The following is a 26,589-nucleotide window of genomic DNA, read 5'->3' on the forward strand; positions in this document are numbered from 1 at the left end:
GTTTCTCTAATGATTTAAGACAATATATAGACAATTTTTATCTTTCTATTATAATGATCTACAGAAAATTGTGTTCCTTCAGTATGTCATCATCATACATGGTCACCTATTTTCATAACTTAACAATAAAAATTTCAAAAGAATGCAAGAAAATTTGATGTCATAATTGAATTTTACATCTAATACATAAATATATATATCATTTTGAAGGATCTTCAATGTTTGAAGGAAAATAATCAATTTTCTACATTTTGTTTTGTTTTGAGAACAATGAAAAGAACATCACCAAAAATTATATGCTTTTAAATGTGTGAAATGTGTGAGATCTCATAGTAGTTTTTTAAAATATTATTTACCTCCAGTTTTTGATAAATTTTCTTCTGTGTTCTTTATTTGACTTGTTACTATGAAAAAAAGTTAAAGAAACCATAAGACAACAAATATAATGACTTCTGGTCAATACAGAGCTTGAAATGTATGCATTACAGGCCAATAGCCAGGAATTTCCAGGGGGGGATTTGAACTCATGAACTTGACTTTAACAAACACAATTCGAACAGAACATTGACTTTAACAGTGCTTATTTGTTTTCAAGGGGGGGGGGGGGGGGGGGGGGTTCGTCCGAAACCCACGAACCCCCCCTGGCTACAGGTATGCATTGTATAGAGTTTTGTCTATTGTTGAACTGAATTTTGACATCTAAATGACTTTGCTTGCAGTGTCAAAAAGTATTTCCCCTGGAAAATTTATTTTATTATAAACAATGTCATAATATCTGTTTTGTGTTATTACATAAGGAGCAAATATTGTAATATTTGTGCAATTGGAAAAAATATTTCAAAATATGTCTTTTACTCAGAAATTGTATTATGGAGGATCCATTAATTCCTGACAACAGAACCTGACATCTTCCATGTAAAAGTGCACAAACAACTACCTTGAAAATATTTTTTTTTGTTCTATTTTACTCTTTTTTTGGCAAATTAGTAGAAAATAAGGTACACAATCAAAATATGCAAAAAGAAAATTTATTCCCCTAATAGTAATCTTTTATTTAACAAATTAAAAAAAATGTTCCTTTATGTCATTTTTGGCAGACATTTTGACAAAATTAATGCCATTAAACTCTGATAGTTTTGCTTAAAGTTGAGTAAAGTTGATTTTACTGCTATAGATAACATTGGATAAAAGAGGGACGAAAGATACCAAAGGGACAGTCAAACTTGTAAATCTAAAACAAACTGACAACGCCATTGCTAAACAGATGCTCTGCAGGGCGTAGCTTTATACGACCGCAGAGGTTGAACCCTGAATGGTTGGGGCAAGTATGGACACAACATTCAAGCTGGATTCAGCTCTAAATTTGGATTGTGATTAAATAGTTGACACAGCATAGGTTTCTGACACAGAATGAATGTGGTCTAATGAACTTAAAATTTTTGTTTTCTCTTAAAGCAATTCACTATGCTGTTGAATATTAATCCTCTCAAAAAAGTGTTTGAAGAAATTTTCTTTTTTTTTTAATGAAATATCAAATGAGAAAATTGAACCCAATTTTTTTAATCACATCCCCTTTCCCTTATTCCAAAACTAATCTCAATTAAAAATTCTAATGAAGTTTGCAACAATAAGTACTCATTTAAATACATCATAAAATATTAAGATGTAAAAAAAACTGCTTGTTATCACTGAATGGTAAAGATTATTTTAATTTATCAGTTGGTAGTAAAAAGTGAATATACATTGTATATTGTATATAACAAAGATTTAAGTTGATTCTGGACAAAGAAAGATAACTCCAATTAAAAAAAATTCTTGCAATTGCACAATATTGTGCAATTAGATATTTCTTGCTTACTATTCTGGACAAAGAAAGATAACTCTAATTAAATTTTTTTTTGCTATTTCACAATATTGTGCAATTAGATATTTCTTGCCATTGCGCAATACTGTGCAATTGAAAAGTCTTGCTATTGCATAATACTTAATATAATAATTTTAGATCATGATTTGGACCAACTTGAAAACTGGGCCCATAATAAAAAATCTAAGTACATGTTTGGATTCAGCATATCAAAGAACCCCAAGATTTCAATTTTTGTTAAAATCAAACTAAGTTTAATTTTGGACCCTTTGGACTTTAATGTAGACCAATTTGAAAACAGGACCAAAAATGAAGAATCTACATACACAGTTAGATTTGGCATATCAAAGAACCCCATTTATTCAATTTTTGATGAAATCAAACAAAGTTTAACTTTGGACCCCGATTTGGACCAACTTGAAAACTGGGCCAATAATCAAGAATCTAAGTACATTTTGAGATTCAGCATATCAAAGAACCCAACCGATTCATTTTTTGTCAAAATCAAACTAAGTTTAATTTTGGACCCTTTGGGCCCCTTATTCCTAAACTGTTGGGACCAAAACTCCCAAAATCAATACCAACCTTCCTTTTATGGTCATAAACCTTGTGTTTAAATTTCATAGATTTCTATTTACTTTGGGTCCCTTTTTGGCCCCAAATTCCTAAACTGTTGGGACCTAAACTCCCAAAATCTATACCAATCTTCCTTTTGTGGTAATAAACATTGTGTTCAAATTTCATTGATTTCTATTTACTTAAACTAAAGTTATTGTGCGAAAACCAAGAATAATGCTTAATTGGGCCCTTTTTTGGCCCCTAATTCCTAAACTGTTGAAACCAAAACTCCCAATATCAATCCCAACCTTTCTTTTGTGGTCATAAACCTTGTGTCAAAATTTCATAGATTTCTATTAACTTAAACTTAAGTTATAGTGCGAAAACCAAGAAAATGCTTATTTGGGCCCTTTTTGGCCCCTAATTCCTAAAATGTTGGGACCAAAACTCCCAAATTCAATACCAACCTTCCTTTTGTGGTCATTAACCTTGTGTTAAAATTTCATAGATTTCTATTCACTTTTACTAAAGTTAAGAGTGCGAAAACTAAAAGTATTCGGACGACGACGACGCCAACGTGATAGCAATATACGACGAAAATTTTTTCAAATTTTGCGGTCGTATAAAAATGAAAAAGACAAACAGAAAAACAATAGTACATATGACACAACATAGAAAAACTAAAGAATAAACAACACCATAAGCTATAAAACAATCCATCATAAATAGAGATTTTGTTACAAGAGAAAAAGATTGATTTTTGTATATTGGTAATGTCATTTTTTGACTGACAAATGCATTGCTAATGTCAGCATTTGAGGGATAAAAAGATGCTAACATTGACGGAATATTTTTTGCTGATCTTTTTTATCATAATTGTATTGCTGTCGACTTTTTATTGCATTTCTGGATTGCGTTTCTGAAACTTTCTCTTTTTATACTTTGGTTTCCAGTTTATATTCTCTGATTTCTTTCTTTCAATGTAATTAATTTGCCTTTGTCTTTGTTGTTCTAATTGTCAATGTTTTTGTTTTTTTGCTCCATCAGATGGGTTTATTTTCTTCAATTCTTTTTTTAGATTGTCTCTAATTTTTTTTTTCTCTTTCACGTTGTTTTTCAAGATAATTTAAATATTTTAGAGGATTTTCTTCTTTCAGTTTTAGTCTATAGTGCGCAGATTTTCTTTTAACTTTCACATGATCCCCCATGTCAATTAAAGAACTACCTAAAAAATACATATACAGGTGTAGAATGTTGCAATTGTTGGTATCTGCTCTAGAGTTGTCTCATTGGCAATCATACCACATCTTACTTTTGTATATGAGAAGAATGTGGTGTTTCATCTCATTAATCAATCAAATAAAACTTTATTTTATTTTAGGCATTATGGAACCCAACATTTTACTTAAGTATCCTTAATTGCCTTGAAGACTCAGGGGCAGATCCAGTCATTTTAAAAAGTAGGGTTCTAACCCAGGACAAAAGGGGGGATTCAAACCACATGTATGTCCCCATTCAAATGAATTGATCATCAAACAAAGGGGGTTCAACTCCCACTGGATCCACCACTGAGGCTCTATACATTTTTTTTATCATATTTAATTCTGGTTCCCCTCCCCAAGTTTCCGTAGAGTGGTATCCAACTGTGCAGGGTATTTAAATTATTATTAATTATTGAACACATTCAATTTACCATCAGATTGCCTGAGGTTCAATCAAATTTGTCAAAAGAGAATATCGTTTGGACCATTCATTTCTGTTAGACTGTTAGAAAAATGACCGTCTGTCATATTAAAACGATAGCAAAAGAATTTCTGTCAAATTCTGACGAATGAACGAGTAGTGTCTGTCAAAATATGACAATGGCCAAAAAGATCTGTCAAAATTTTATTGCAAAATAAAGATCTGTCAAAATTTGATGATCGCAAAATTAAAATCTGTCAAAATTTGACGATCGCAATCACAAATCATTCCATATGTGCCTCCAAGGCGATTTGAGCACGTTTATTTCTTAAAAATTTTACAGGATGGTGTGTGTAAAATTTGTAAGGGTTCCGGGGAACCCAGTGTCTCGCCTACTTTTGCTGTAACTCCAAGGCTCAACAAAAATGAGGAAAACAATCAATAAAAATATTCCTCTTGATACTATCTTTTTATTGTAAGAAGCTTCTGTCCAAGTTTGGTAAAAATTTCAGGATAGTTTATGAATCGAATACATGTTTTTAAAACTTTAACTGCAGACTGTATGTAATGTTAACTCGAAGAAAAATTAAGTCCATTTATAAGTAAAATACAGATTCACAGGTACCAAATATTAACAAAATTTCCATTCTAGATACTAACTTTTGATCAAAAACAACCAATCTCATTAAAATCCGATGTTCTGATACGCTACCCCACTGGAGGGTAGCGTATCAGAACATCGGATTTTAATGAGATTGAAAAACAACCTTCTGTCCAAGTTTGGTACAAATTTAAAATAGTATAAGAAAGTTATTAAATTTAAAAAAAAATTAACCAGAGTGAATGTGTTGTTTTCTGGCAGAAAACCTAAGTCAATTTAAAAGTGTAATACGGAAAAAATGGATTTATTTTTTAACAAAATTCACTTTTGGATACTATCTTATGATCATAAACAAGCTTCTGTCCAAGTTTGGTACAAACCCAGGATAGTAAAAGAAAGTTAATAAAATTTTAAAAACTTTAACCACAGAGTGAATGTTATGTTTCCCCGCAGAAAAACTAGGTCCATTTATAAGTAAAAAACAGAAACTAGAGGCTCTAAAGAGCCTGTGTCGCTCACCTTGGTCTATGTGCATATCAAACAATGGACACAGATAAATTCATGACAAAATTGTTTTGGTGATGGTGATCTGTTTTTAGATCTTTATTTGCTGAACATTCTTGTTGCTACAATTATCTCTATCTATAATGAACTTGGCTGAATAATGACAGTGGAAAATATTTTCTAAAAATTTATGAAAATTGTAAAAAATTGACTATAAAGACCAATAACTCCTTAAAGGATCAACTGACTATTTTGTTCTTGCTGACTTATTTGTAGATCTTACTTTGCTGAACATTATTGCTGTTTACAGTTTATCTCTATCTATAATAATATACAAGATATTAACCAAAATCTGCAAAATTTCCTTAAAATAACCGATTCGGGGGCAGCAACCCAACAAAAGGTTGTCTGATTTGTCTGAAAAATTCAGGGCAGAGAGATCTTGACCTGATAAACAATTATTCCTCACGTAAAATTTGCTCAAAATGCTTTGGTTTTTGAGTTATAAGCCAAAAACTGCATTTTACCCCTATGTTCTATTTTTAGCCATGGCAGCCATCTTGGTTGGATGGCTGGGTCACCGGACACATTTATTAAAGAAGATACCCCAAAGATGATTGTGGCCAAGTTTGGTTTAATTTGGCCCAGTAGTTTTAGAGAAGAAGATTTTTGTAAAAGATTACTAAGATTTACGAAAATCGGTTAAAAATTGACTATAAAGGGCAATAACTCCTATAGGGGTCAACTGACCATTTTGGTCATGTTAACTTATTTGTAAATCTGACTTTGCTGAACATTATTGCTGTTTACAGTTTATCTCTATCTATAATAATATTCAAGATAATTACCCAAAACAGCAAAATTTCCTTAAAATTACCAATTCAGGGGCAGCAACCCAACAACGGGTTGTCAGATTCATCTGAAAATTTCAGAGCAGATAGATGTTGACCTGATTAACAATTTTACCACATGTCAGATTTGCTCTAAATGCTTTGGCTTTTGAGTTATAAGCCAAAAACTGCATTTTACCCCTATGTTCTATTTTTAGCCATGGCGGCCATCTTGGTTGGTTGGCCAGGTCACCGGACACAATTTTTAAACTAGATACCCCAATGATGATTGTGGCCAAGTTTGGTTTAATTTGGCCCAGTAGTTTCAGAGGAGAAGATTTTTGTAAAAGTTAACGACGACGACAACGGACGATGACGCCGGACTCCGGACGCCAAGTGATGGGAAAAGCTCACTTGGCCCTTTGGGCCAGGTGAGCTAAAAATGGAATTTTATTTTTGCAAACTTTACTTCTGGTCCACAGAGTGAATTTAATGTTTCCCCGCAGAAAAACTAAGTCCATTTATAAGTAAAAAACAAACTTTACTTCTGGATACTATCTTATGATCATAAACAAGCTTCTGTCCAAGTTTGGTAGAAATCCAGTATAGATTAAGAAAGATATTCAAATTCTAAAAACAACCACAGAGTGAATGTAATGTTTCCCCGCTGAAAAACTAAGTCCATTTATAAGTAAACAAGAGTGCACACACTGAAATTTCTCGCCTTCTTTACTAATCCTTGATACTATCTTGATAGACCTAAATATAAAGCTTTATTACAACTGTTATATCAACTCAACATTAACCAAGAAAATGAAACATTGATCAATGAACCATGAAAATGAGGTCAAGGTCAGATGAACCATGCCAGGCAGACATGTACAGCTGACAATTCTTCAATACAACAAATATAGTTGACTTATTGCTTATAAATAAAGAAAAAGAGGCCAAAACACAATCACTTAAAACTTAGCAATGGACCGTGAAAATGAGGTCAAGGTCAAATAAAACCTGCGTAACCAACATATAGATCATAAAATATTTCCATACACCAAATATAGTTGACCTAATGCATACAGTATTAGAAAAATAGACCAAAACTAAAAAACTAACTTTGACCACTGAACCATGAAAATGAGGTCAAGGTCAGATGACACCTGTCAGCTAGACATGTACACCTTACAATCATTCCATACACCAATTATAGTAGACCTATTGCATATAGTATAAGAAAAATAGACCAAAACACAAAAAACTTAACTATAACCACTGAACCATAAAAATGAGGTCAAGGTCAGATATCACCTGCCAGTTGGACATGTACACCTTTCAGTCCTTCCATACACCAAATATACTAGACCTATTGCTTATAGTATCTGAGATATGGACTTGACCACCAAAATTTAACCTTGTTCACTGATCCATGAAATGAGGTCGAGGTCAAGTGCAAGGTACGCACATACCAAATATAGTTATCCAATTACTTAAAATAAGAGAGAATTTAACATTACAAAAAATCTTAACTTTTTTTTCAAGTAGTCACTGAACCATGAAAATGAGGTCAAGGACATTGGACATGTGACTGACGGAAAGTTTGTAACATGAGGCATCTATATATAAAAGTATGAAGCATCCAGGTCTTCTACCTGCTAAAATATAAAGCTTTTAAGAAGTGAGCTAACACTGCCGCCGCCGCCGCTGGATCACTATCCCTATGTCGAGCTTTCTGCAACAAAAGTTGCAGGCTCGACAAAAACAGAAAAAATGGAATTTTATTTTTACAAAATTTACTTCTGGATACTATCTTATGATCATAAACAAGCTTCTGTCCAAGTTTGGTAGAAATTCAGAATAGTTTAAGAATTTTCAAAAACTTATACCACAGAGTGAATATTTGTGGACGCCGACGCCGACGATGACAGAATGTAGGATAGCTTAGTCTCGCTTTTTCGACTAAAGTCGAAGGCTCGACAAAAATTATTGGTAACAGGAACTGTTACAAATGATATTTTTAATTACATGTTTCAATCGTCATTATTTGCCAACGTAAAAAAATATTGACAGACAGATGAAAAATAAAAAGTTTTCTGCTTACAAATGTACCTGTTGATGTTGACAATCACCATCCATGAATTTCATTGTGTGATGTATTTATGAATCGCCCAAAGTTGCAATTGTTTAATTATTGCACTGAATGACACCGAAAGTCAAAGTTGAACATAGCTAAAGTCAGTCCTTAACTTCGACAGAAAAGACGATCGCAAAATTATTTATGTTGATAAATATACTGCCAACAAAAATATATAGTTCGACTGAAGCGTATTTATAGTCTTTGTGGTCGTTTTTGTAACAGGAATCAGCAAGAATAGTTATTTATAAAAAGCGAACTTTTCATGTGTGTTTTAAAAAGATTGCTTACGTCAAAACTGCTGACAGAACAGTTGTTTTGAAAAGATCTAATAAAAAAATTGACCTATTTATGATCATCCAGTGATTAAAAAGTACCGTTATTGATTGGTTGACATGTGAAGAAATATACTGTAACCACGAATAGTCGTAATTTTAATAGGTTACAGACAGTTGTTGACCTCAAATACGACCTCATAAATTACGTAGCGCAATTCCGTCAAAGTTGTTGCGAATTCAACATAATTTTATCTAATAAATTGTAAATAATTACTCAAATTCTTTTTAAAGTTATTATTGTTCAATATGTCACACACAAATTCCCAAACACTCTGGGAACGTTTATTGGAATTGTAATAAGTTTATTCCAGCCCATTTAAATATTTGCCGGACACTGATGCACTTTTAAATGGAAGGTGTCAACTACTATTGTATCTATTTTTAATTTGTCTTTTACCAGAATATGCACATAGTTAACAGGGTTGGCAAAAACCTGGGTTTTATAAGTATTGCTCAACCCAGTGGGAAATACTGGGAATACCTGGGTTTTACTAGGTAATACTGAGCAATACTAGGCAATATAAAATATTCGCATCAATTTAAGAGAAAATCAGTGTTCAAACACAAATGCAATACATTTAAGGTGGTACCCAACACTTTCACTAAAACTAATTTGGCTCGTTTAATTTTCATAAAATTTTGTTAATGTAATTAATTTGACCCTTTAACAAAAATATAAAATTTCAAAAATTTTGAAACAACCGTTTTGTCAGAAAAATTACACTGGTTATAAAGCAGTTTCACAAACACCAATTTTGATCATCGAGAAGCTTAATATTCCTTTTACAATACAATGTAATCAAAACGTTTAGCTGACTTAACAGAGTTATCTTCCTGTAGTGTACGGTACCAACTTAAGACATACACTTAAAGGATTATCAACATACTTTGATTTGTCTAGATTGGTTGAACTTTTAAAATATTTTTAGCAAAAGAATTCATTTTTTTTTATCAAATATATATATAACTAATACATTGTGTATTACAGCTGATTTCCTAATGCATGTAAAGCAAAACTTTGGTTGGCTTGCTTGCTTTGTTTGTATAATTGTTTATACAAGCTTTGTAAAAATGATTGACATCTTGAAACAATATATGTAGGCGTAGTTTAACCTGTATATATAATATTTGAATTTAATTGGGTGTTATCCTAATGATTGTACAATATAAAAAAAAAGCAAGCAAGCTTAATAAAGTCTTGCTCTACATGCTTTAGGAAATTAGCTGTAAGACCTAACCATGTTAGCAATTACATATAGGAAAGATTACTTTAAAATAATGTACATCACTAAATTGACTAATTAATAAGTAACTATTCAGATTAGAACACCTATTTGTTTATGTAACAATTATCAGCCTTTTCAATTCTACAAGTGTCCCCAAAAGGCAGTAGTCCTTTTGCCCCAATAACTGTTTTAAGGGGTATCATTTGCGCCGAATTTTGTTTTTTAAATGTATCAATTACACCAATATTCGGAACTCATTTGCGCCAATTTACCTGTACACATATCTATCATAATTATTTATGATTTACTATTTATTCTTATGTTTGGCCTAAAAAGTATCATATGTTCGGAGATATTTCAACATGAAGATGAGCATCTGGAGAGAAATGACTTAAAATGCATTAGACAGTCCATGTATAGAGAGAGAAGAAAACTTATTGCTTTGCTGAATATTTAATACAAGATATGTCAAAAGAGAAGAAGCTTTTGCTGATTATGTTTTAGCCACATATGTTGATGACACAGTGCTGTTGTCCCACCATCAGCATCTGTATGGGCTGAAACTCTATCTATCAGTAATGGAAAAGAAGCATTCCACAGGAATTATTATGAACTGTTTTATGCATTTCATCCTTTAATGTTTGTCTTTTTGGACAATAAAGTGAAGTTGTTACAAGCTACTACATACATTAAATTGGGAAGTACCCATGCAGGGGCAGTAAGAAGATCGTATGTTTCAGAAAAGGAAACATTTGCCGTGTAAACTGCCGGTTTCAAGTTCGAAAAAAGGAGGATGGAAGTCATTTTTCTTCTAATTGGCACACTGTTATGTTTTATTTTTTGGCGCAAATGATACCATGTAATTTTAAAGCAAACATAGCATTGGAGAAAAAAAGTTGTGGCGCAAATGGATCTCTCCCCCACAAAAAATGTGTTTAGCTCGGCAAATAAAACAATTATATCTTTATAATTATATTCACCTGCTATTGCTTGATTTTTCGTCAGACCAAATTCTATATGAAAAAAAAAATAGTAGACAAGATATGAAAACAATTATGATAATTTCTGGTCAATATATATACTTTATATATGTAAGTCTTAACAAGTGACAACTCTACAACAAACCCATCCATTGATTCACCAGTGAAGGTGATACACAGCTGTAAACTCATACTATATTCTAATTCATAACTACTCCTGATATCAGCACAACAATGTTAAATCTGCAAATTTGTTAAACAAAGGATGGATCTATCGTAGAGTTGTCCTTTAACCCTTTCCTCCATTGAATTTATTTTTTTGCATACTTGATTCGCATAGGATTTTTTTAATAAAATGCTAAACATATACTTTAAAGTATTAAGGCATTGCAAAAAACAACTATTTCATCAAATAAATTTAAGTCAGATATTCCTATGATATTCCTTTTCATATTGGATACCAATTTTATTAAGTCAACTGCAGACACTTTGTAGTCAAAGTGTTTCAACTGAGGTACTACACAGGCGTCAAAAGGCGTCATTATGGAGTAAGGGGGGTGGCGTCAAAAAGCGTCATTATGGAGGAAAGGGTTAACACTTTCCTTCATAATGACGCCTTTTGATGCCTGTGTAGTGCCTCAGTTGAAACACTTTGACTACAAAGTGTCTGCAGTTGACTTAATAAAATCTTTCTCCGACTTAATATAATTTGTATCTAATGTGAAAAGGATATTCATACGAATATCTGACTGGAATTTCATTGATGAAATATTAGTTTTCACTATGCATTATTACTTTAAACCTGACAATTTTTTTTTTATTGAAAAAATCCTATGCCAATCAAGTATGGAAAAATTGATTGATTGATTGATTGTTGGTTGCTTAACGTCCAGTGGCAAATATTTCATGCATATTCAGGACGAGAACAAGTTAACAATAATTACAATAGGTAGGTTGTTGTAATAGAGGCCATCAAGGATGAGGGTCGGGGGAATTTGGACTGCCACTGGAAAATGAGGGTATATTGGATAAGGACAGAAATTTTGCCTTGCAACAGGCCACCTACGGACCCCTCAAAGAGTTGTCGCAAGGGTTCTTAACGTGCAAAGAGCGTGGCACTCTCTTAACACGAGGCATCGGATTTAACGTCCCCCTTCTGACCGGACGTGACTGCGAACTTGATACATCCCGCACAGCCAAACGGACGCCCCACTTCGGCAAGCGTTTTACTGCCGGTCGGGAGAAGACCAAGTGACCATATTTCTATACCCCAGTCACCCTTGGGGGAAAGTATGGAAAAAAGAAATCAATGGAGGAAAGGATTTAGACAGCGATTTAGCATATCTGCAATAAATTTCATCTTCAGGCCTAATATATCAACCCCCCTTTTTTTTGCTAATCAATGCATTTGAATGGGAACATATAGTTGGAACACCCCCTTCCCATCCCCCCTTTTACTCTGGGTTGGAAACCCCCCTTTTTAAAATGGATGGATCCACCCCTGTATTATAACCATGAAATAGTTTTTTATAGACATAGTTACCTTTAGTTTCTGGTAAAATTTCTGCTGTTTTCTGTATAAGATTTGTTACTAGGAAAAAGAGTAAAAGAAAGTGTAAGCATGATGGTTGTATAAATCATATCTTGCATCTTTGTATAAGATAGATTGTACGACTACATCATGTGATGTGATATTTGGTGGTGAAATCTGTTTCTCAAATGACAATATATATAGACAATTTCAATCCTTCTATTAGAATTATCTATAGAAAGATTTGTTCCTTCATTATGATGTTATCAGTCATGCATGGTCACCTTTTTTCATGACATCACAATAGAAAATTCAGAGGAATGCAAGAACATTTTATGTCATAATTGAATTTTGACATCTAATACATAGTCATATATCATTTTAAAGGATGTTCGATGTGTAATGGAAAATAATCAATTTTTCTACAAAGTTTTTTCTGAAGAGCATGAAAAGATCATCTCACACCAAAATGTGTATGTTTTTAAATGTGTGGGGTCTGTTATTATAACCATACATTATATGGCTTTGGCTGTAAACTGTTCTTTTGTCAGGTTGTTGTCTCTTTGATACTTCCCCATTTCCATTCTCAATTTTATTTTTTTATATTTATATTTACCTTCAGTTTCTGGTACAACTTCTCTTCGTTTCTGTATAAGATTTTTTACTATGGAAAAAAGATGTAAGAGAAAAGATAAGACAACAAAATGATGATTTCTGGTCAATACAGAGCTTGAAATGTATGCATTGTATAGAGCTTTGTTTACTGTTTAACTCTGTATGTTGACCTCTAAATGTGTTTGCTTGCAATGTCAACATATATTTGTTCCCCTGGAAACTTTGTTATAAACAATGTCATAATATATGTTGCTGTTGGAACCAATATTCTATACCCTTTATTCTATAAGAAATAAATACTGTAATATTTGTTCAATGTGGAAAAAATTACAGAATATTTCTTATACTATGAACTTGTATTATGAAGGATCTATTAATTCTTCCACAATTGTTTCTGTGAAAAATAGGAACAGAACAGTATGGCCAAAAAAAAAAATTGATTCCTACACAATGGTTTTTAGGAAGAACAGGTGTAAAACAGTATGGCACAAACATTATTAATACTTCCACAATTGTTTTTGTGATGAATAGAAATATAAAAGTGTGGGGAACAAAATATTAAATTCCTACACTAATAATTTTTGTTGTTGTGGAAAAACAGTAGTAGAACAGTATGGGAGAAACATAATTAATTCTTCAACAATGGTTTTTGTTAAAGTCACAAGAAACCTCACATAAAAAAAAATAATGCATATGTTTTTTATAACTCATTGGACTGTTTTCATTATAAAACTTATGTACATATACTTTTTTCTGAAGAAAATTCTTTAATTTATTCATAAAAAGTTTACTTTATTTTAATTGCCCCAAGCAATTCATCCGACATATTTTCTGTATGCAAAGTGACCTCAGTGTGACGCATCTCGTAAAAATCCGGTGATCACAATACACATGGATGTCCTTAAAATAAACTATTATCTGAATTTACATATTAAACACGTGCTCTCTTTCCATGCTTTTTTTTGTTTATCTTTTGTCGATTGTTGACAAACAGGTGAACATTGTTAAACTTCAGCTTCAAAACACGAACTTTAATTACCTGCCACATTTTCACAAAAACACTGACTGATTGATAAAAAAATTGATGATTATACGAAATTTACACGAAAAAAATGTTAAATACATGCACAGAAGATTAAATCTATTATGTTTGTATGCATTAGTTCAAGAATTGGAAGGACATTATTTTTCACCGTTCACTCGTTTCTTATGACTTTAAGAACAAAAACAGAACAGTGCAGAATTTGTTTTTCCAGAAAAAAAGTATATTACAAAAAAAAATCAAAATGTGTCAGCTTTGGTTATAGAAGGATAATAATATCTTTATAATTATATTTACCTGTTATTACTGGTCTTTTCTTCAGACTAAGTTCTATGTGAAAAAAAAGAAGAAAAAATATGACAACCAATACATCAATTTCTGGTCAATATATTTATTATGTATATGTATGTCTAAACAAATGACAATTCTACTACAGATATATCTATTGGATCATCAGTGCAGGTGATACACAGCTGAAAACACATACTGTACATCAGGATATTTAAGTATGTTACATTTTCACTTTGTTTGCATTACCTACAGAAACACTAAAATTATACTGGCATAAATTTCTCTGCCTATTCCTATATTTTTTTCTAATAGATACTTGTTTCAGATATCAGAATGCCATGTTCTTATATATATATTACATGTACTATGATGCATTATCTGAATTAATAAAACCTGTCAATAATTTCTAAATATACAGTATGTTATGAAATATATTGACCATATACTTTTTCATAAATCCAATGTCATCTTCTATGAACTGAGCAAGGTATAAATAATATCTTTCTGAAGTGCAGGATCAGAGCAGTAATACAGGTTTTATGTTTTAAATGTGTCAGCACTGTTAACAGTATCTTCGCTTTTCTATGATTATATTTACCTTCAGTTTCTGAATGTGTACCTTTTCTTTTTCTTTTCTTATGATTTGGCATATCTGATTAAAAAAAAGCAAATAAGAAGATTATTATAGTGAGTTAATTTCTTGGCAATTTGTAATTTTACATATTGTATATACTTTTGTAAGGGAATTATGTTTTTTTTTTACTTCTTACTTTGTACTCGTTTAAAAGGGGGGATGCCAATTGCTTAAGACTATATAACAGCACATGTTTTACCTATTATAACTTTTTCTTGATAACTGGATTTAAAATTTATGTATCTAATCTAATTTTAAGGTGGTACCCAACACTTTCACTGAAATTGATTTGGCTCGTTTAATTTTCATAAATTTTTTTAAAAAGTATTTACTTTGACCCTTATAACAAAGTTATATAAAAATTTCAAAAAATTTAACCAACCATTTTATCAGAAAAATTACACTGGATATATAGCAGTTTGACAAACACCAATTTTGATCTCTGAGAAGCTTAATATTCCCTTTACAACATAACGTAATTAAAAAGTTTAGCTGACTTCACAGAGTTATCTCCCTGTAGTGTTAGGTACCACCTCAAGCATTATATTTTCTGAAACATAACAAAATAAAATCAATCTACTATCTTGATCAATTGTTCTCCTGTCAGGTGTGTCTTTCTACTTGAACAAGTAATTAGGGATCTTTAGTCAGATATACCGATAGGCTTTAAAACTGTTCTCAGAACCCTTTGACTAATAATTAAGAAAGCCTAGTGGTTATGCAATTACATCTAATAGATTAAAATTGCTAACAAAAATGGCTGCAGGAAAAACAAAAGCACAAATTTTGACAATAGTATTCAAATCCACTAATTGTAATCTCTTTAATCCTACAATATAAAAACAAACAAATGAACAAACTCAGGTATTCTTTTTTTTTATTACAGCTAATTTCCTGATGCCTGTAGAGTAAAACTTTGGTAGGCATGTTTGCCCTGTTTGTAAAAATGGTTACTCAAGCTTTGTTATAAAGATTGACATCTTTGAACAATACATATTGTGACAGTTTAACCTGTATATATTATATTATATTCAAATTTGTTTGGACCTTATCTCAATAACAATTATACAATATACAAAGCAAGCAAGCTATCCAAAGTTTTGCTCTACATGCAGTAGTAAATTATCTCTTAAGAGGCAAAGTTATCAAGTGCAAAAAGTTTCTACCACTCTTGAAACTGAAAAATTTACCATTAGTACTCCTCATGGGGGTAATTCAGAAAAAATACCTTTTGTTATTTCTGCACAAAAACAATGTCAGAATATTTGTGTGTAGATCACAGAGCCTCCTCACAGGGGGTTTTGATTATGTGTTGATAATTAGGTGATTACTTGGTAGTTTTCATGATTATTTGATTATTTGGTCACCAAGGACTGTATTATTGATTATTTGATTATCTTGTTTGAAAAAAATAATTATTGATTGGCAAACATTTATGGTTATATGATTACTTGGTCACCTCATGAGGGGCCTCTCAACAAAATACCGTCTGCAAGAATGTAAATAAAGATCATACCTGGCAATACTGTGGCTTCCGCTGAGTTGCTTGTCTGAGTTGTGTTTTGCATAGTCTGGTTTTGATCCCTTTCATTAACTGAGTTTAAAGGCAATGATACAAAATTATTGGGTGGACTTTGGATCAGTCCTCCAGCAATCTGATTTGGTTGTCTGTAATAAAGAGAGGTTTATTCTTCAACACTTGTTAGGTTTAAATATTTCTTTTTGTTTACTTGTATTTGCAGAGAAGAAATTTCTCCTCAGAGCTTGTTTTGCCAGATGAAAATATTTGATATTGCAGATATAAATCAGACTCATATGAAGAATGCTACCAACATTCAGGAAGCTATTTTGTAGTTTCTATGAAAGCTTTAAATAGAAATTGGTTGTATGTATGGCTAGAAATAAATCTGTATCACCCCTCCTCTTTTCTCTTTTTCCTACTGAGTTGGGACATTATAATTTTGATAACAATTTGTTATATTGTTTTGAACAAATAAGTGATCATAGATTTATTCTTACGAGGAACCCTCTGAGCATGCTTGGAGCATACTAATAATAATAAATCGTCGATCCCTTATTGCTTGCATGGCAATTGTTTTGTAAAATCTATTTTTCTGTTGTTATGAATAATAATTGTAAATCAATTTTCAAAACTGATTGCAGTACCTTTCTTTTACATCACTGTGCAAGTTACTTTTATTGTCTCTTTTTCCATATGTATGTGTGTTAACTGTCACATGCTGAAAATAATTGGGTAGGTAGGTAAGGATTTTTTTCTTTACATTGAGTCTATCAGAGCAACAGTGTGACTTCAACAGTGCTTAATCAAAAATGGCAGAAAAAAATCCTTTAGGGTAGGGGATAAAAAATAGGGTAGGTAGGGGTACAGTAAACACACATACTGTTTTGTTTGGTCTAATCATAATGATATGTACCTCAGGCGGAGTTTTAACTGCACTTTACCATCTTTCAGTTCCAATACTGGTTCTATCATGTGACTAAGGGCTGCACCTTAAAAAAACAGTTGTTAAAATCTTAAATTAAGCCATTACTTAAACTAAAATAAATAATTGCATGAGATACATTGTAGTTGTAATTGTAATTGTAATTGCCATTTTCATTTTGTTTAGTATGCCTGAACATTTGTAAATAATAATATTTTGTTTAAACTTATTCAATTTTTTACCTTTGAAACAAATAAAAGATTCAAAATAATCCACCATAGCAGAGTTATTATTGCTAAGAATAACTAGATATGACTCATCTTCAGGAATACTACGATGGTTGTCGATGTTTCGTGTCTGTCATGACTGTCATTCTTATTTTTCGTAAATTGTTTTGTTATAAATAAAGCAGTTTGTTTTTTCTCAATTGAATTATTATATATTTTTCATGATGTATAACACCTTATTCAGATTTAAAACAAAACACTAGAGAATCTGAATGGGAGGTCATTGAATTCTGTATTCTTTACAAATTTTGGACATCTTTCTCTAATAAAAAAATTTGGTGCTTTTACCGTCTTCTGATTGGTTAAAGTATTACTTTTATTTTCAATGTTGTCAATTTTATGGCGACACGTCCACTCTGACGTATGCCAACATGTGTGTACGTTGTTATTTAAAAAAAAAAAAAAAAAGTTCATTGAGCCTGTTTTCTGTTAAAATAACTCATAATTCTGTATTTAGTGAACCTCACATAAAAAATCATATTATAAAAACCTTGTAAAAGTTGCTGTGAATTGTTGATGTTTGTCTGCGACATTATTCCTTGCATCTGCAACGTATTCTGTTGTTGCACAAATTTGACTATACTAACTGGCTGGTTGTTGATATTTTGGTAGTTAGCAGTACCAGCTGGTGTAACTAATCCGTTTGATATATGCCTAAATTGAAATCCAACGTTATTTTCACCCCTCGAGCCACCTTTTTCCAATTGGACATTTTCATCTACAGGTACCGGTATACTCTCAGTTTTAACTGGTCCCACAGAAAAATGGACATTTTCAGATGCATCTGTGCTCTCAACTTTCACTTGTGCAAAACTGGAAGTGGCAATGTTTTCCGCAACTGGATTCGCTCTACTAGTATTTAGATGTTGAGGCATAGATGAATTCAGAGAGTTATTATCTGACAAGGAAGTAAAATGCGTGTCTGGCAGTCCAAAGGACTGTACCTGTGAAAATGTATTTGATGCATTCAAGTGTGACACAGTGGAATAAACCATTGACATTGGTGATGTATTCTGATTTACACCTTGTGGGTTATATGCATATAACATATGTGGTACTCCATTTAGCATTACTATAGAAGGTTCTACTGAAAGTCCTGGAACATGTTGAACAGTATTGGGAGCATTATTCAGGGCATATCCTGGGGCCATACTCTGAGTTGGATTCTGAGGAAGATGGTTTAAATCATCAACATTTCCAGATGTGACAGAGGGTTTAAATTCTGTTGGAACTGACTTCTCAATATTGAAATGAGGAACAAAATTTTGGTTTAAAACATCAGAATTTCCAGGTGTGATGGAGGGTTTAAATTCTGTTGGAACTGAATTCTCAATATTGAAATGAGGAACAAAATTTTGGTTTAAAACATCAGAATTTCCAGGTGTGATGGAGGGTTTAAATTCTGTTGGAACTGAATTCTCAATATTGAAATGAGGAACAAAATTTTGGTTTAAAACATCAGAATTTCCAGGTGTGATGGAGGGTTTAAATTCTGTTGGAACTGAATTATCTGATTCAGAATGATGATGCAAATGTTCAGATGTAAGTTCATCTCTTGGTGATAGTGCAGTCCTGCCATCATTGTTAGCCAGCAATAATCTTGGCGCTGTAGGTTTGTTTGAAACACCTGGCCCTTTTTGAGACTGGATGCCAGGTTCTTGATGCATAACATTGACAACATTCGTAAATATTTCAGCTGTATTCAGATTAGAGTCAATGGAAGTCAGTTTTTCTCTTGGTTCTGTTGTCCTAAATATCGAATTGAAATTTTGTTAAAACATTATTACAGTATTTGCTTAATTCTACAAAATAACCTCTGCAAATTTAATATAAGAATTAAATTGTTTTCAAAGTAATATTTTACATGGATGTACTTTAATGACATGTAATTTGATGATTTAAAAGCAGAGGGCTATGGAGAAACTATAGAAACATTTAAATATATACTTAGGTCATGTTTAGGAATTAGTGTCAGATGTTTGGACTTCTTGTTTTTTTCCCTACAAATAGGGTAAAATATTAACCCCATATATATCACCCATATATATCACCCATTTTTCTTTTCATATAAGACTTCAATAGCTCATATAAGATCATTTACAAAATTAAGCAGATTATAAATTTCTATTATATTGATTTGAGACCAAAATACTACATACAAATATAAAGGATTATATCCTATTCAGCCTGCCCACTATTTGTAGCAAATCTCATATCTAGAAAATGAATTCTGTAACCTATAGCTCTTCTGACTTAAAGCATCAATTCTAAATTCTATTTTTTTTTTTAAATTTCACTTTAAGTACATACATATAAGATAAAAAAAAATCTGACTTACAGCATCCATTCTAAATTCTAGATCTTTTTCATTTACACTTAAGTACATCCTCATAAGATATAATGATTAATAAAAGTATATCTAGTTCTAGCTTTCATATTTTTGTTATCATTCATTTCTTAACTTCTTTTTTTAAATGATGGATTATTCCATACCTCACTGAATCTTGTCCATCTCTTGATACATCTTGATGTGGTGTATCAGACAGACCGTGAAATTTGGACTTGAGAAAAGCCAGATTTTCTATTGAATTAATGTTCTGAAGAGCTGATGGTATTTTTTCTTGTGCTGTTGATGAATTCTTTGACTCTGCATGCTTTGCTTCTACAAGAACTGCCAATATAGAATTCAAATAATGTTTACAGCTGATTTCAATGAGTATGAAGCTAAAGGTAATATCTTTGGTTAGTTTGCTTGCTAGCTGAACCGTGAAGTCATTGTTAGGTAAAGTATACTGCCCTCCCTTCGAAGTAGCCTAGTCCTACAGACAGATAGATTGGTTATCTGTTGGACTAGTCTACTCTTAAAAGAGGGTAGTTTACCTAATATAACAATTTGGCTTCACAGTTCAGCTAGCAAGCAAGCTAACCAAAGATATTATCTTTAGCTACATACTTCTTGAAATAGGCTGTAAATATTGCATTGTAAATGGTAATTTCTTTCAATATTTCACTTTTATATTAGGATGTAAGCAAATGGCATCATAAAGTTACCTTTTAGCCTTTGAAAAAAATTAATAAACAAGTACTGTAAATTCAGATACAATGTATTACAGGTACTGCAAGGTTTTTATTAAGATACATAATGTGACTATGTGAGTGTGGCAATAATATGAACTTCCATTCAACTTATAAGAGACTGCATATATAACTAAGTTCTATTATAAAAATTTCATAAAAAACACCTCCTCTTGTCAGTATAATCTATAGTAATTTATTTATTTATGTTTTGCGTTATATTTTAAAGTTCTTTTTTTATTGGTGACCATGGCATTTTTATGTAGGAATGTTGAGTGATAGAAATAGTATTCATAAAGCTTCCTAACTGATAATACTTGAAGAACACAATGCTGTATAAACATTAAATGACAAAAATATGTGATGTATAATTTTTTGACGTCAGACACTCAAATCAATGAATGTGTTTGTAGATAGATGTTTTGTGTTCTGTCAAATTGTTCCTTTTAAAATTGTTACACGATGATGACTGCTGTACCCATAATTTGACTATTTTATTTATTATGTCTGTTTATATTTAGTTCATGCATCATTGTAAATATAATAGAATTTGATGAGACTATCAACTAAGTGAGAGGTTTAGCGCTTTAAAACCAGGTTTAATCCACCTTTTTCTACATTTGAAAATGCCTGTACCAAGTTAGGAATATGACAGTTCTTGTCCATTATTTATTGATATGTTTTGTCCTTTGATTTTGCCATGTGATTATGGACTTTCCGATTAGATTTTGCACTGAGTTCAGAATTTTTTGTGATTTGACTTTTTACCTAAGAAGGAATATCAAAAACAGATCAAGGTGCATCAAAATGTCAACTTAATTTGATAGCAAGACATGAACTTGTACTTTTTCTTTTTGTGTGATTTCCAAAGTGTTTTAGATAAATAGTTCACTTACTTTTCTGCAGTATCTTAGATGCACTATATTCATCATCTAACATACCATTGAGAGTAGAATTACTAGCCTGTTATAAACGAAAGGTGCACATGAAGAATAATGTTGAATAAACCAATGCTAATGTAGTTGGTATGAGATATCATTTTACCTTAAGTTCATTAAAAACCAAGCATGGTTATTTTAGTTAGCCAGTTTGAGTGGGTGTGAAATACATGAAATACTTCATTCTACACTTTATAAATGAAGTTTGGTCCCCAAAATAGCTTTTTATTTTTTCTTCAGAAATCATATTGACTGGTCTAAGATATTAAATTAAAATATCAAATTCTCAAAAAAGATCAAGTATAACTAAGCATAGTGTTGGATAATCGGTTGAAATTACCAACCGATTATCTATTACAATCGGTTGAGAGCAACCAACCGACTATCGGTTATAATCAGATCATAATACCTTGCCCTCTTTTTTAAAGGAAATCATGCATTTAGTCTCATTGTACTTGTCTAATGTGTATATCCATATCATTGAAGAGTTTATATATTCATATTTGATCTGTTGTTTCCTTTTCATATTCTGGCGTATTTACTACTAAATTATCTTCTGTTACCTTTGATAATTATCTAATTAGGCCACGTTTTTTTAATTTGTTGGTTTACGGATTTTCTCCATAAAAAAGTCGGGTCAGTCGGTCGGAAAAAAAAAAGAAAACAAAAGATCTTTCAAGACAGAAAACTGATATGCAAAATAAAAATATATTTCACCTTTCTAATTTGTTTGTCATACTATTTTTTCATCGTTTTTAAATTTTAGTTTGATGAAATATAATTGCTCAGCTGTAAACATCGCATGTCTAATAATTTCCCGTAAAAAAAGGGGGGGTACACTGACAAAGATGAAATTAAATCGTCATTTCAAAAACAAGAAAAACAGATTCACGTCAGTTATTTGACTTAGCTTTTAATCAAAACTTGGTGAAAACTGATAAAGAAAAAAAAAGTAAAAACGTCGTACGAAAATAAGTTTCAACACACGTGTCAAAAACGTAATAGACTCGTCCACTGGAAAAACGAGAATATCAGGTTAAATAATCTGTTGTCATGCATTCCCGTTTTTTATCCAAATGAACGATATTTTTTTATTATCTTTAAAACAAGAAAATATCAAATGATTTGTTAAAATTCAGTATTTTAACTTGATGTCTTGAACTACAACCTGTCCACATTTGGACAAGTCTATTTATATGAGAACATGCATCTTACGGACTGGTGACAAATAAGGGAAACGAACTTATTGTTTAATTGGTTTTATACACAGGTTTCGTTCCGCAAAATTATTTGCGCAAACGACATTTCAAGGTCATTAATAATTGATTTGTCTATTTTTAGAAACGTAATTTGAAAGTTTCATTTTTCACAACAGAAAGTGTCATCACTTCTGTTAGTGATTAATGCATTTCATTTTATAAAAAAGGATATTTTAATTTTTTTCAGGGATAATGCTTTTGTTAGAGTCGGCGAGAATAAAAAAAAAAAGCCTGAAAATTCGATTTTATTTTTATTTTGGAAATCGTCAAAATCGGGTCGGCGGATCCGTAAACCAACAAATTAAAAAATCCTGGCCTTAGCAGTTAAAACAATGAATTAATAAGAATCAAGATTCATATCGAACATATTTTATCTCATAATTACAACATTTATTACCAACAGTGACACTAACATTTCTAAATTTCAATGGTGTAACTCACAAAAAAAAATTCAATAACATAGCTGTATGAACATTTGAATGCTTTGAATAAGAAAAGATATATAAAGTTTTTTAACTTTTCGAAATTTAAAATTAACAGAAAAAATAACAAAACAATGCATTTGCATTTTACAGTAAACATGGGTATTAAGCCAATGTCTGTTAATTCATGTAGAACGCTTTTATTACTTTTGTAATCATTATTTTCTTTCAATTGTGTCATTCGTGCGTCTGAACTTATAATTGCAAGAATGCAGAATTTTTACATAGTTGAACCGTATCCGACTCGTGATTCTTATATTTAAATAAATGGCGGACAAATGGAAAATTTACAAAAGTAAACGATGTTTGGCAAGCAATTTGGAAAGGAATATGATGTTTTTGATGCTACAAATTGATAACACATTGATAAAAGGCAACTCGCAACACGTTCTAATGAAGCAACAAAATTATTATGTATAAAATCAGAATTATTTGTACGCTCTCAAGTAACAAGTACCGGTATTGAAAGAAAGTATTTCATAAGTTATTAATCTTAAATACCATTCCATCAATCTGCAAATGCTTTTTGTCACGTTTATAAAGAAGGAAATTAGTTATTTCTTTAATTATAGGATGTTTGTTTTTGTTACTGTCATCGATTGTTATTTTTTGTTAATATTGTTTGACTGCGCATATGAAATGCAAACGGACCGGAAGTTGATAAGCTCAAAGTCCGGAAACTTTAACAACAATCGATTGAACAAAATCCCAATCGATTATCGACATTGCCAGGCCCAACAAACTGATTTCCGACTTATTCCCATCATCAGAACAACACTAACTAAGCATGCTAAGTGCTGTTCTGGAAAGCAGTAAACACTTTGACATTAACAAGAATGTGTCCAGAGTACAAGGATGCCCAACTCGCACTATCATATTCTATGTTCAGTGGACCGTGAAATTGGTGAAAAAAAATCTAATTTAGCAGCAAAATTAGAAAGATCATATCATAGGGATCATGGGTACGTAGTTTTAAGTTAATTGGACTTCAACTTTATCAAAAACTACCTTGACCAAAAACTTTAACCTGAAGTGGGAGAGGCAGGAACGAATGGAGGGAGGCAAGACAAATAAATGGACACACAGAGTAAAAAACATAATGCCCCTCTACTATCTAAGGTAGGGCATGAAAACATGTGTTTTATATTTGACAGTCAGAATCAATCTGACATTCTGCACTTAAAGCCATACATGCCACTATCTACATAAATACTACGGCAAGTTCTATTTTGAACTGTTTTACATGGTCATTTCAGGGCCTACTGTAACATACTATGTGATATGGACTGGCTCATTGCTGGACGCCCTACAGTGACCTATACTTGTTAATTTCTGTTTTGTTCTGTTTGGGCAATCATACCACATATTCTTTTTTATATTAGAACTAATAAAATACTTCGCTGAGCGCAGCCTGATACAACTGCAATGTTCAAACCCTGAACAGTTCGGGCAAATTTGGTCACAATATTCAAGCTTGATACTGTCTGAATTTGGATTGCGATAAAAAATTTGAATTAATATAAGTTTTTGACACAAAATAATGTGGTCAAAGATCTTACAGATCTATTGCACAATACTGTGCAATTGAAGATATCTTTTTCAAACTTTTTAAAAATCAAAATGTACAAAATTTTGAAAAAAAAATTGAATCCCTTAAAAAAATTATAAACAAAAAATACCCCCATTTTATTGAAACCCCCCTTGGAACAATAACCCTAACATTCAATTCCAGCCTTTCCTTTGAAGTATGGAACCTTGTACAATTTCAGAGAGATCCATATACTTAAACACAAGTAATTGACTGTAACTAGAAACATGCTTCTTTTTGGCCTTTTTTAGGCCCCTAATTTCTATATGTTTGGGGCAATTAACCCAAAACTCAATCCCAGCCTCCCTTTGGTATATGGAACATTGTGGTACATTTCAGAGAGCTCCATACAATTACACACGTTATTGTCTGGAATTAGAAAAATGATTGTTTTTGGCCCCTTTTGGACCCCTAATTCCTAAACAGAGTAACCATCATCCCCAAAATCAATCCCACCCTACCTTTTGTGTTATTGAAACATCTGAAAAAATTTCATTAAGATCTATTCACTTAAACTAAAGTTATTGTCTGGGAACCAATTTTTCTTCGGACAATGCAGATGACAACAACAACATCATACCATTATACGATCCCAAAACATTTTTTGCAGTTGTATAAAAAATGATGGCCTTACCTGTAATGGACTCTCCTGACTATCAGCATTGTGTAAAGGAGTTACTGGGTCTGATACAAGATTTGGAGGTACAATTTGTGTGGTGGCAGCACTATGAGTACTGTCAGTTTTATCTGTAATCATGGTAATAATTGTGTCAAATATAGGTTATTTAATTAAATAATATTTCTACAAATAATTGCATTGAAAACAAGTGAAATAGTAAAAAAAAACAAAAAAAAACGATTCACTAACACGTTATTGATATGTTTTGTCATTTGATTTTGCCATGTGATTATGGACTTTCCTATTAGATTTTCCTAGCTGAGTTCAGAATTTTTGTGATTTTACTTTTTACCTTACGCCAAAAAAAGATATATGTCTGTTTCCTGTTTCCCAACTGACCCTGACTCAAACCCCCAACCCTAGATCTTTTTATTCAATTCAGGGAAAAAATCGTTTCAGGTCCGATCCTGATTCGTGTCTTACTATGTCCAAACAATCAAAATGGCTGCTCCCAGCACAAATGTGCTACACCTAAGGTCTAAAAAATGCCAGCACTGCGAGAATTATTCAATTCAAGCTTCTTTAAAGAGATTAAATCATTTTGGGGTACAAGACCCTAACCAAACATGACAATTAACCGACTGCAAATCTGACAGGGAGTGCAAAAATTAAAAAAAAAATAAAAAAAAATCCTGACCTACCAACCCTGATTTACTTGCCTTGGCAGCACAAAACAGACATATATTTTTTTTCTGGCCTTAGAAGGAATATCAAAACAGATCAAGGTGCATCAAAATGTCAACTTTATTTGATAGCAAGACATGAACTTGTACTTTTTCTTTTTGTGTGATTTCCAAAGTGTTTTAAATAAATAGTTCACTTACTTTTCTGTAGTATCTTAGATGCACTATATCCATCATTTAACATACCATTGAGAGTTGAATTACTAGCCTGTTATAAACAAAAGGTGCACATGAAGAAAAATGTTGAATGAACCAATGCTAATGCAGTTGGTATAAAGAGGTATTATTTTACTTAAAGTTCATTAAAAACCAAGCAAGGTTATTTCAGT

The 26,589-nt window shown here is 31.8% G+C and overlaps 1 protein-coding gene across 5 annotated transcripts in view; it reads right to left on the bottom strand.

The window, feature by feature from the left end:
• Window positions 1–26,589, bottom strand: part of LOC134725134 (uncharacterized) — a 52,328-nt gene that overhangs the window by 9,383 nt on the left and 16,356 nt on the right. For 2 of the 5 annotated variants that reach the window (XM_063588687.1, XM_063588689.1), the window contains 13 exons: window positions 26,402–26,468; window positions 25,533–25,645; window positions 21,528–21,594; window positions 20,050–20,227; window positions 18,047–19,305; window positions 17,261–17,336; window positions 16,342–16,493; window positions 14,790–14,843; window positions 14,198–14,230; window positions 12,860–12,907; window positions 12,256–12,303; window positions 10,713–10,745; window positions 357–404 (listed from right to left, as the gene is read on the bottom strand). In XM_063588687.1, the coding sequence (XP_063444757.1) occupies window positions 357–404; window positions 10,713–10,745; window positions 12,256–12,303; window positions 12,860–12,907; window positions 14,198–14,230; window positions 14,790–14,843; window positions 16,342–16,493; window positions 17,261–17,336; window positions 18,047–19,305; window positions 20,050–20,227; window positions 21,528–21,594; window positions 25,533–25,645; window positions 26,402–26,468 (2,176 nt within the window). The remainder of the gene's footprint in view (window positions 1–356; window positions 405–10,712; window positions 10,746–12,255; window positions 12,304–12,859; window positions 12,908–14,197; window positions 14,231–14,789; window positions 14,844–16,341; window positions 16,494–17,260; window positions 17,337–18,046; window positions 19,306–20,049; window positions 20,228–21,527; window positions 21,595–25,532; window positions 25,646–26,401; window positions 26,469–26,589) is intronic. The other 3 variants (XM_063588692.1, XM_063588691.1, XM_063588690.1) reach the window with 3 other exon arrangements.

The sequence above is a fragment of the Mytilus trossulus genome, chromosome 7, assembly GCF_036588685.1.
Source record: "Mytilus trossulus isolate FHL-02 chromosome 7, PNRI_Mtr1.1.1.hap1, whole genome shotgun sequence".
Classification (NCBI taxonomy): Eukaryota; Metazoa; Mollusca; class Bivalvia; order Mytilida; family Mytilidae; genus Mytilus; species Mytilus trossulus.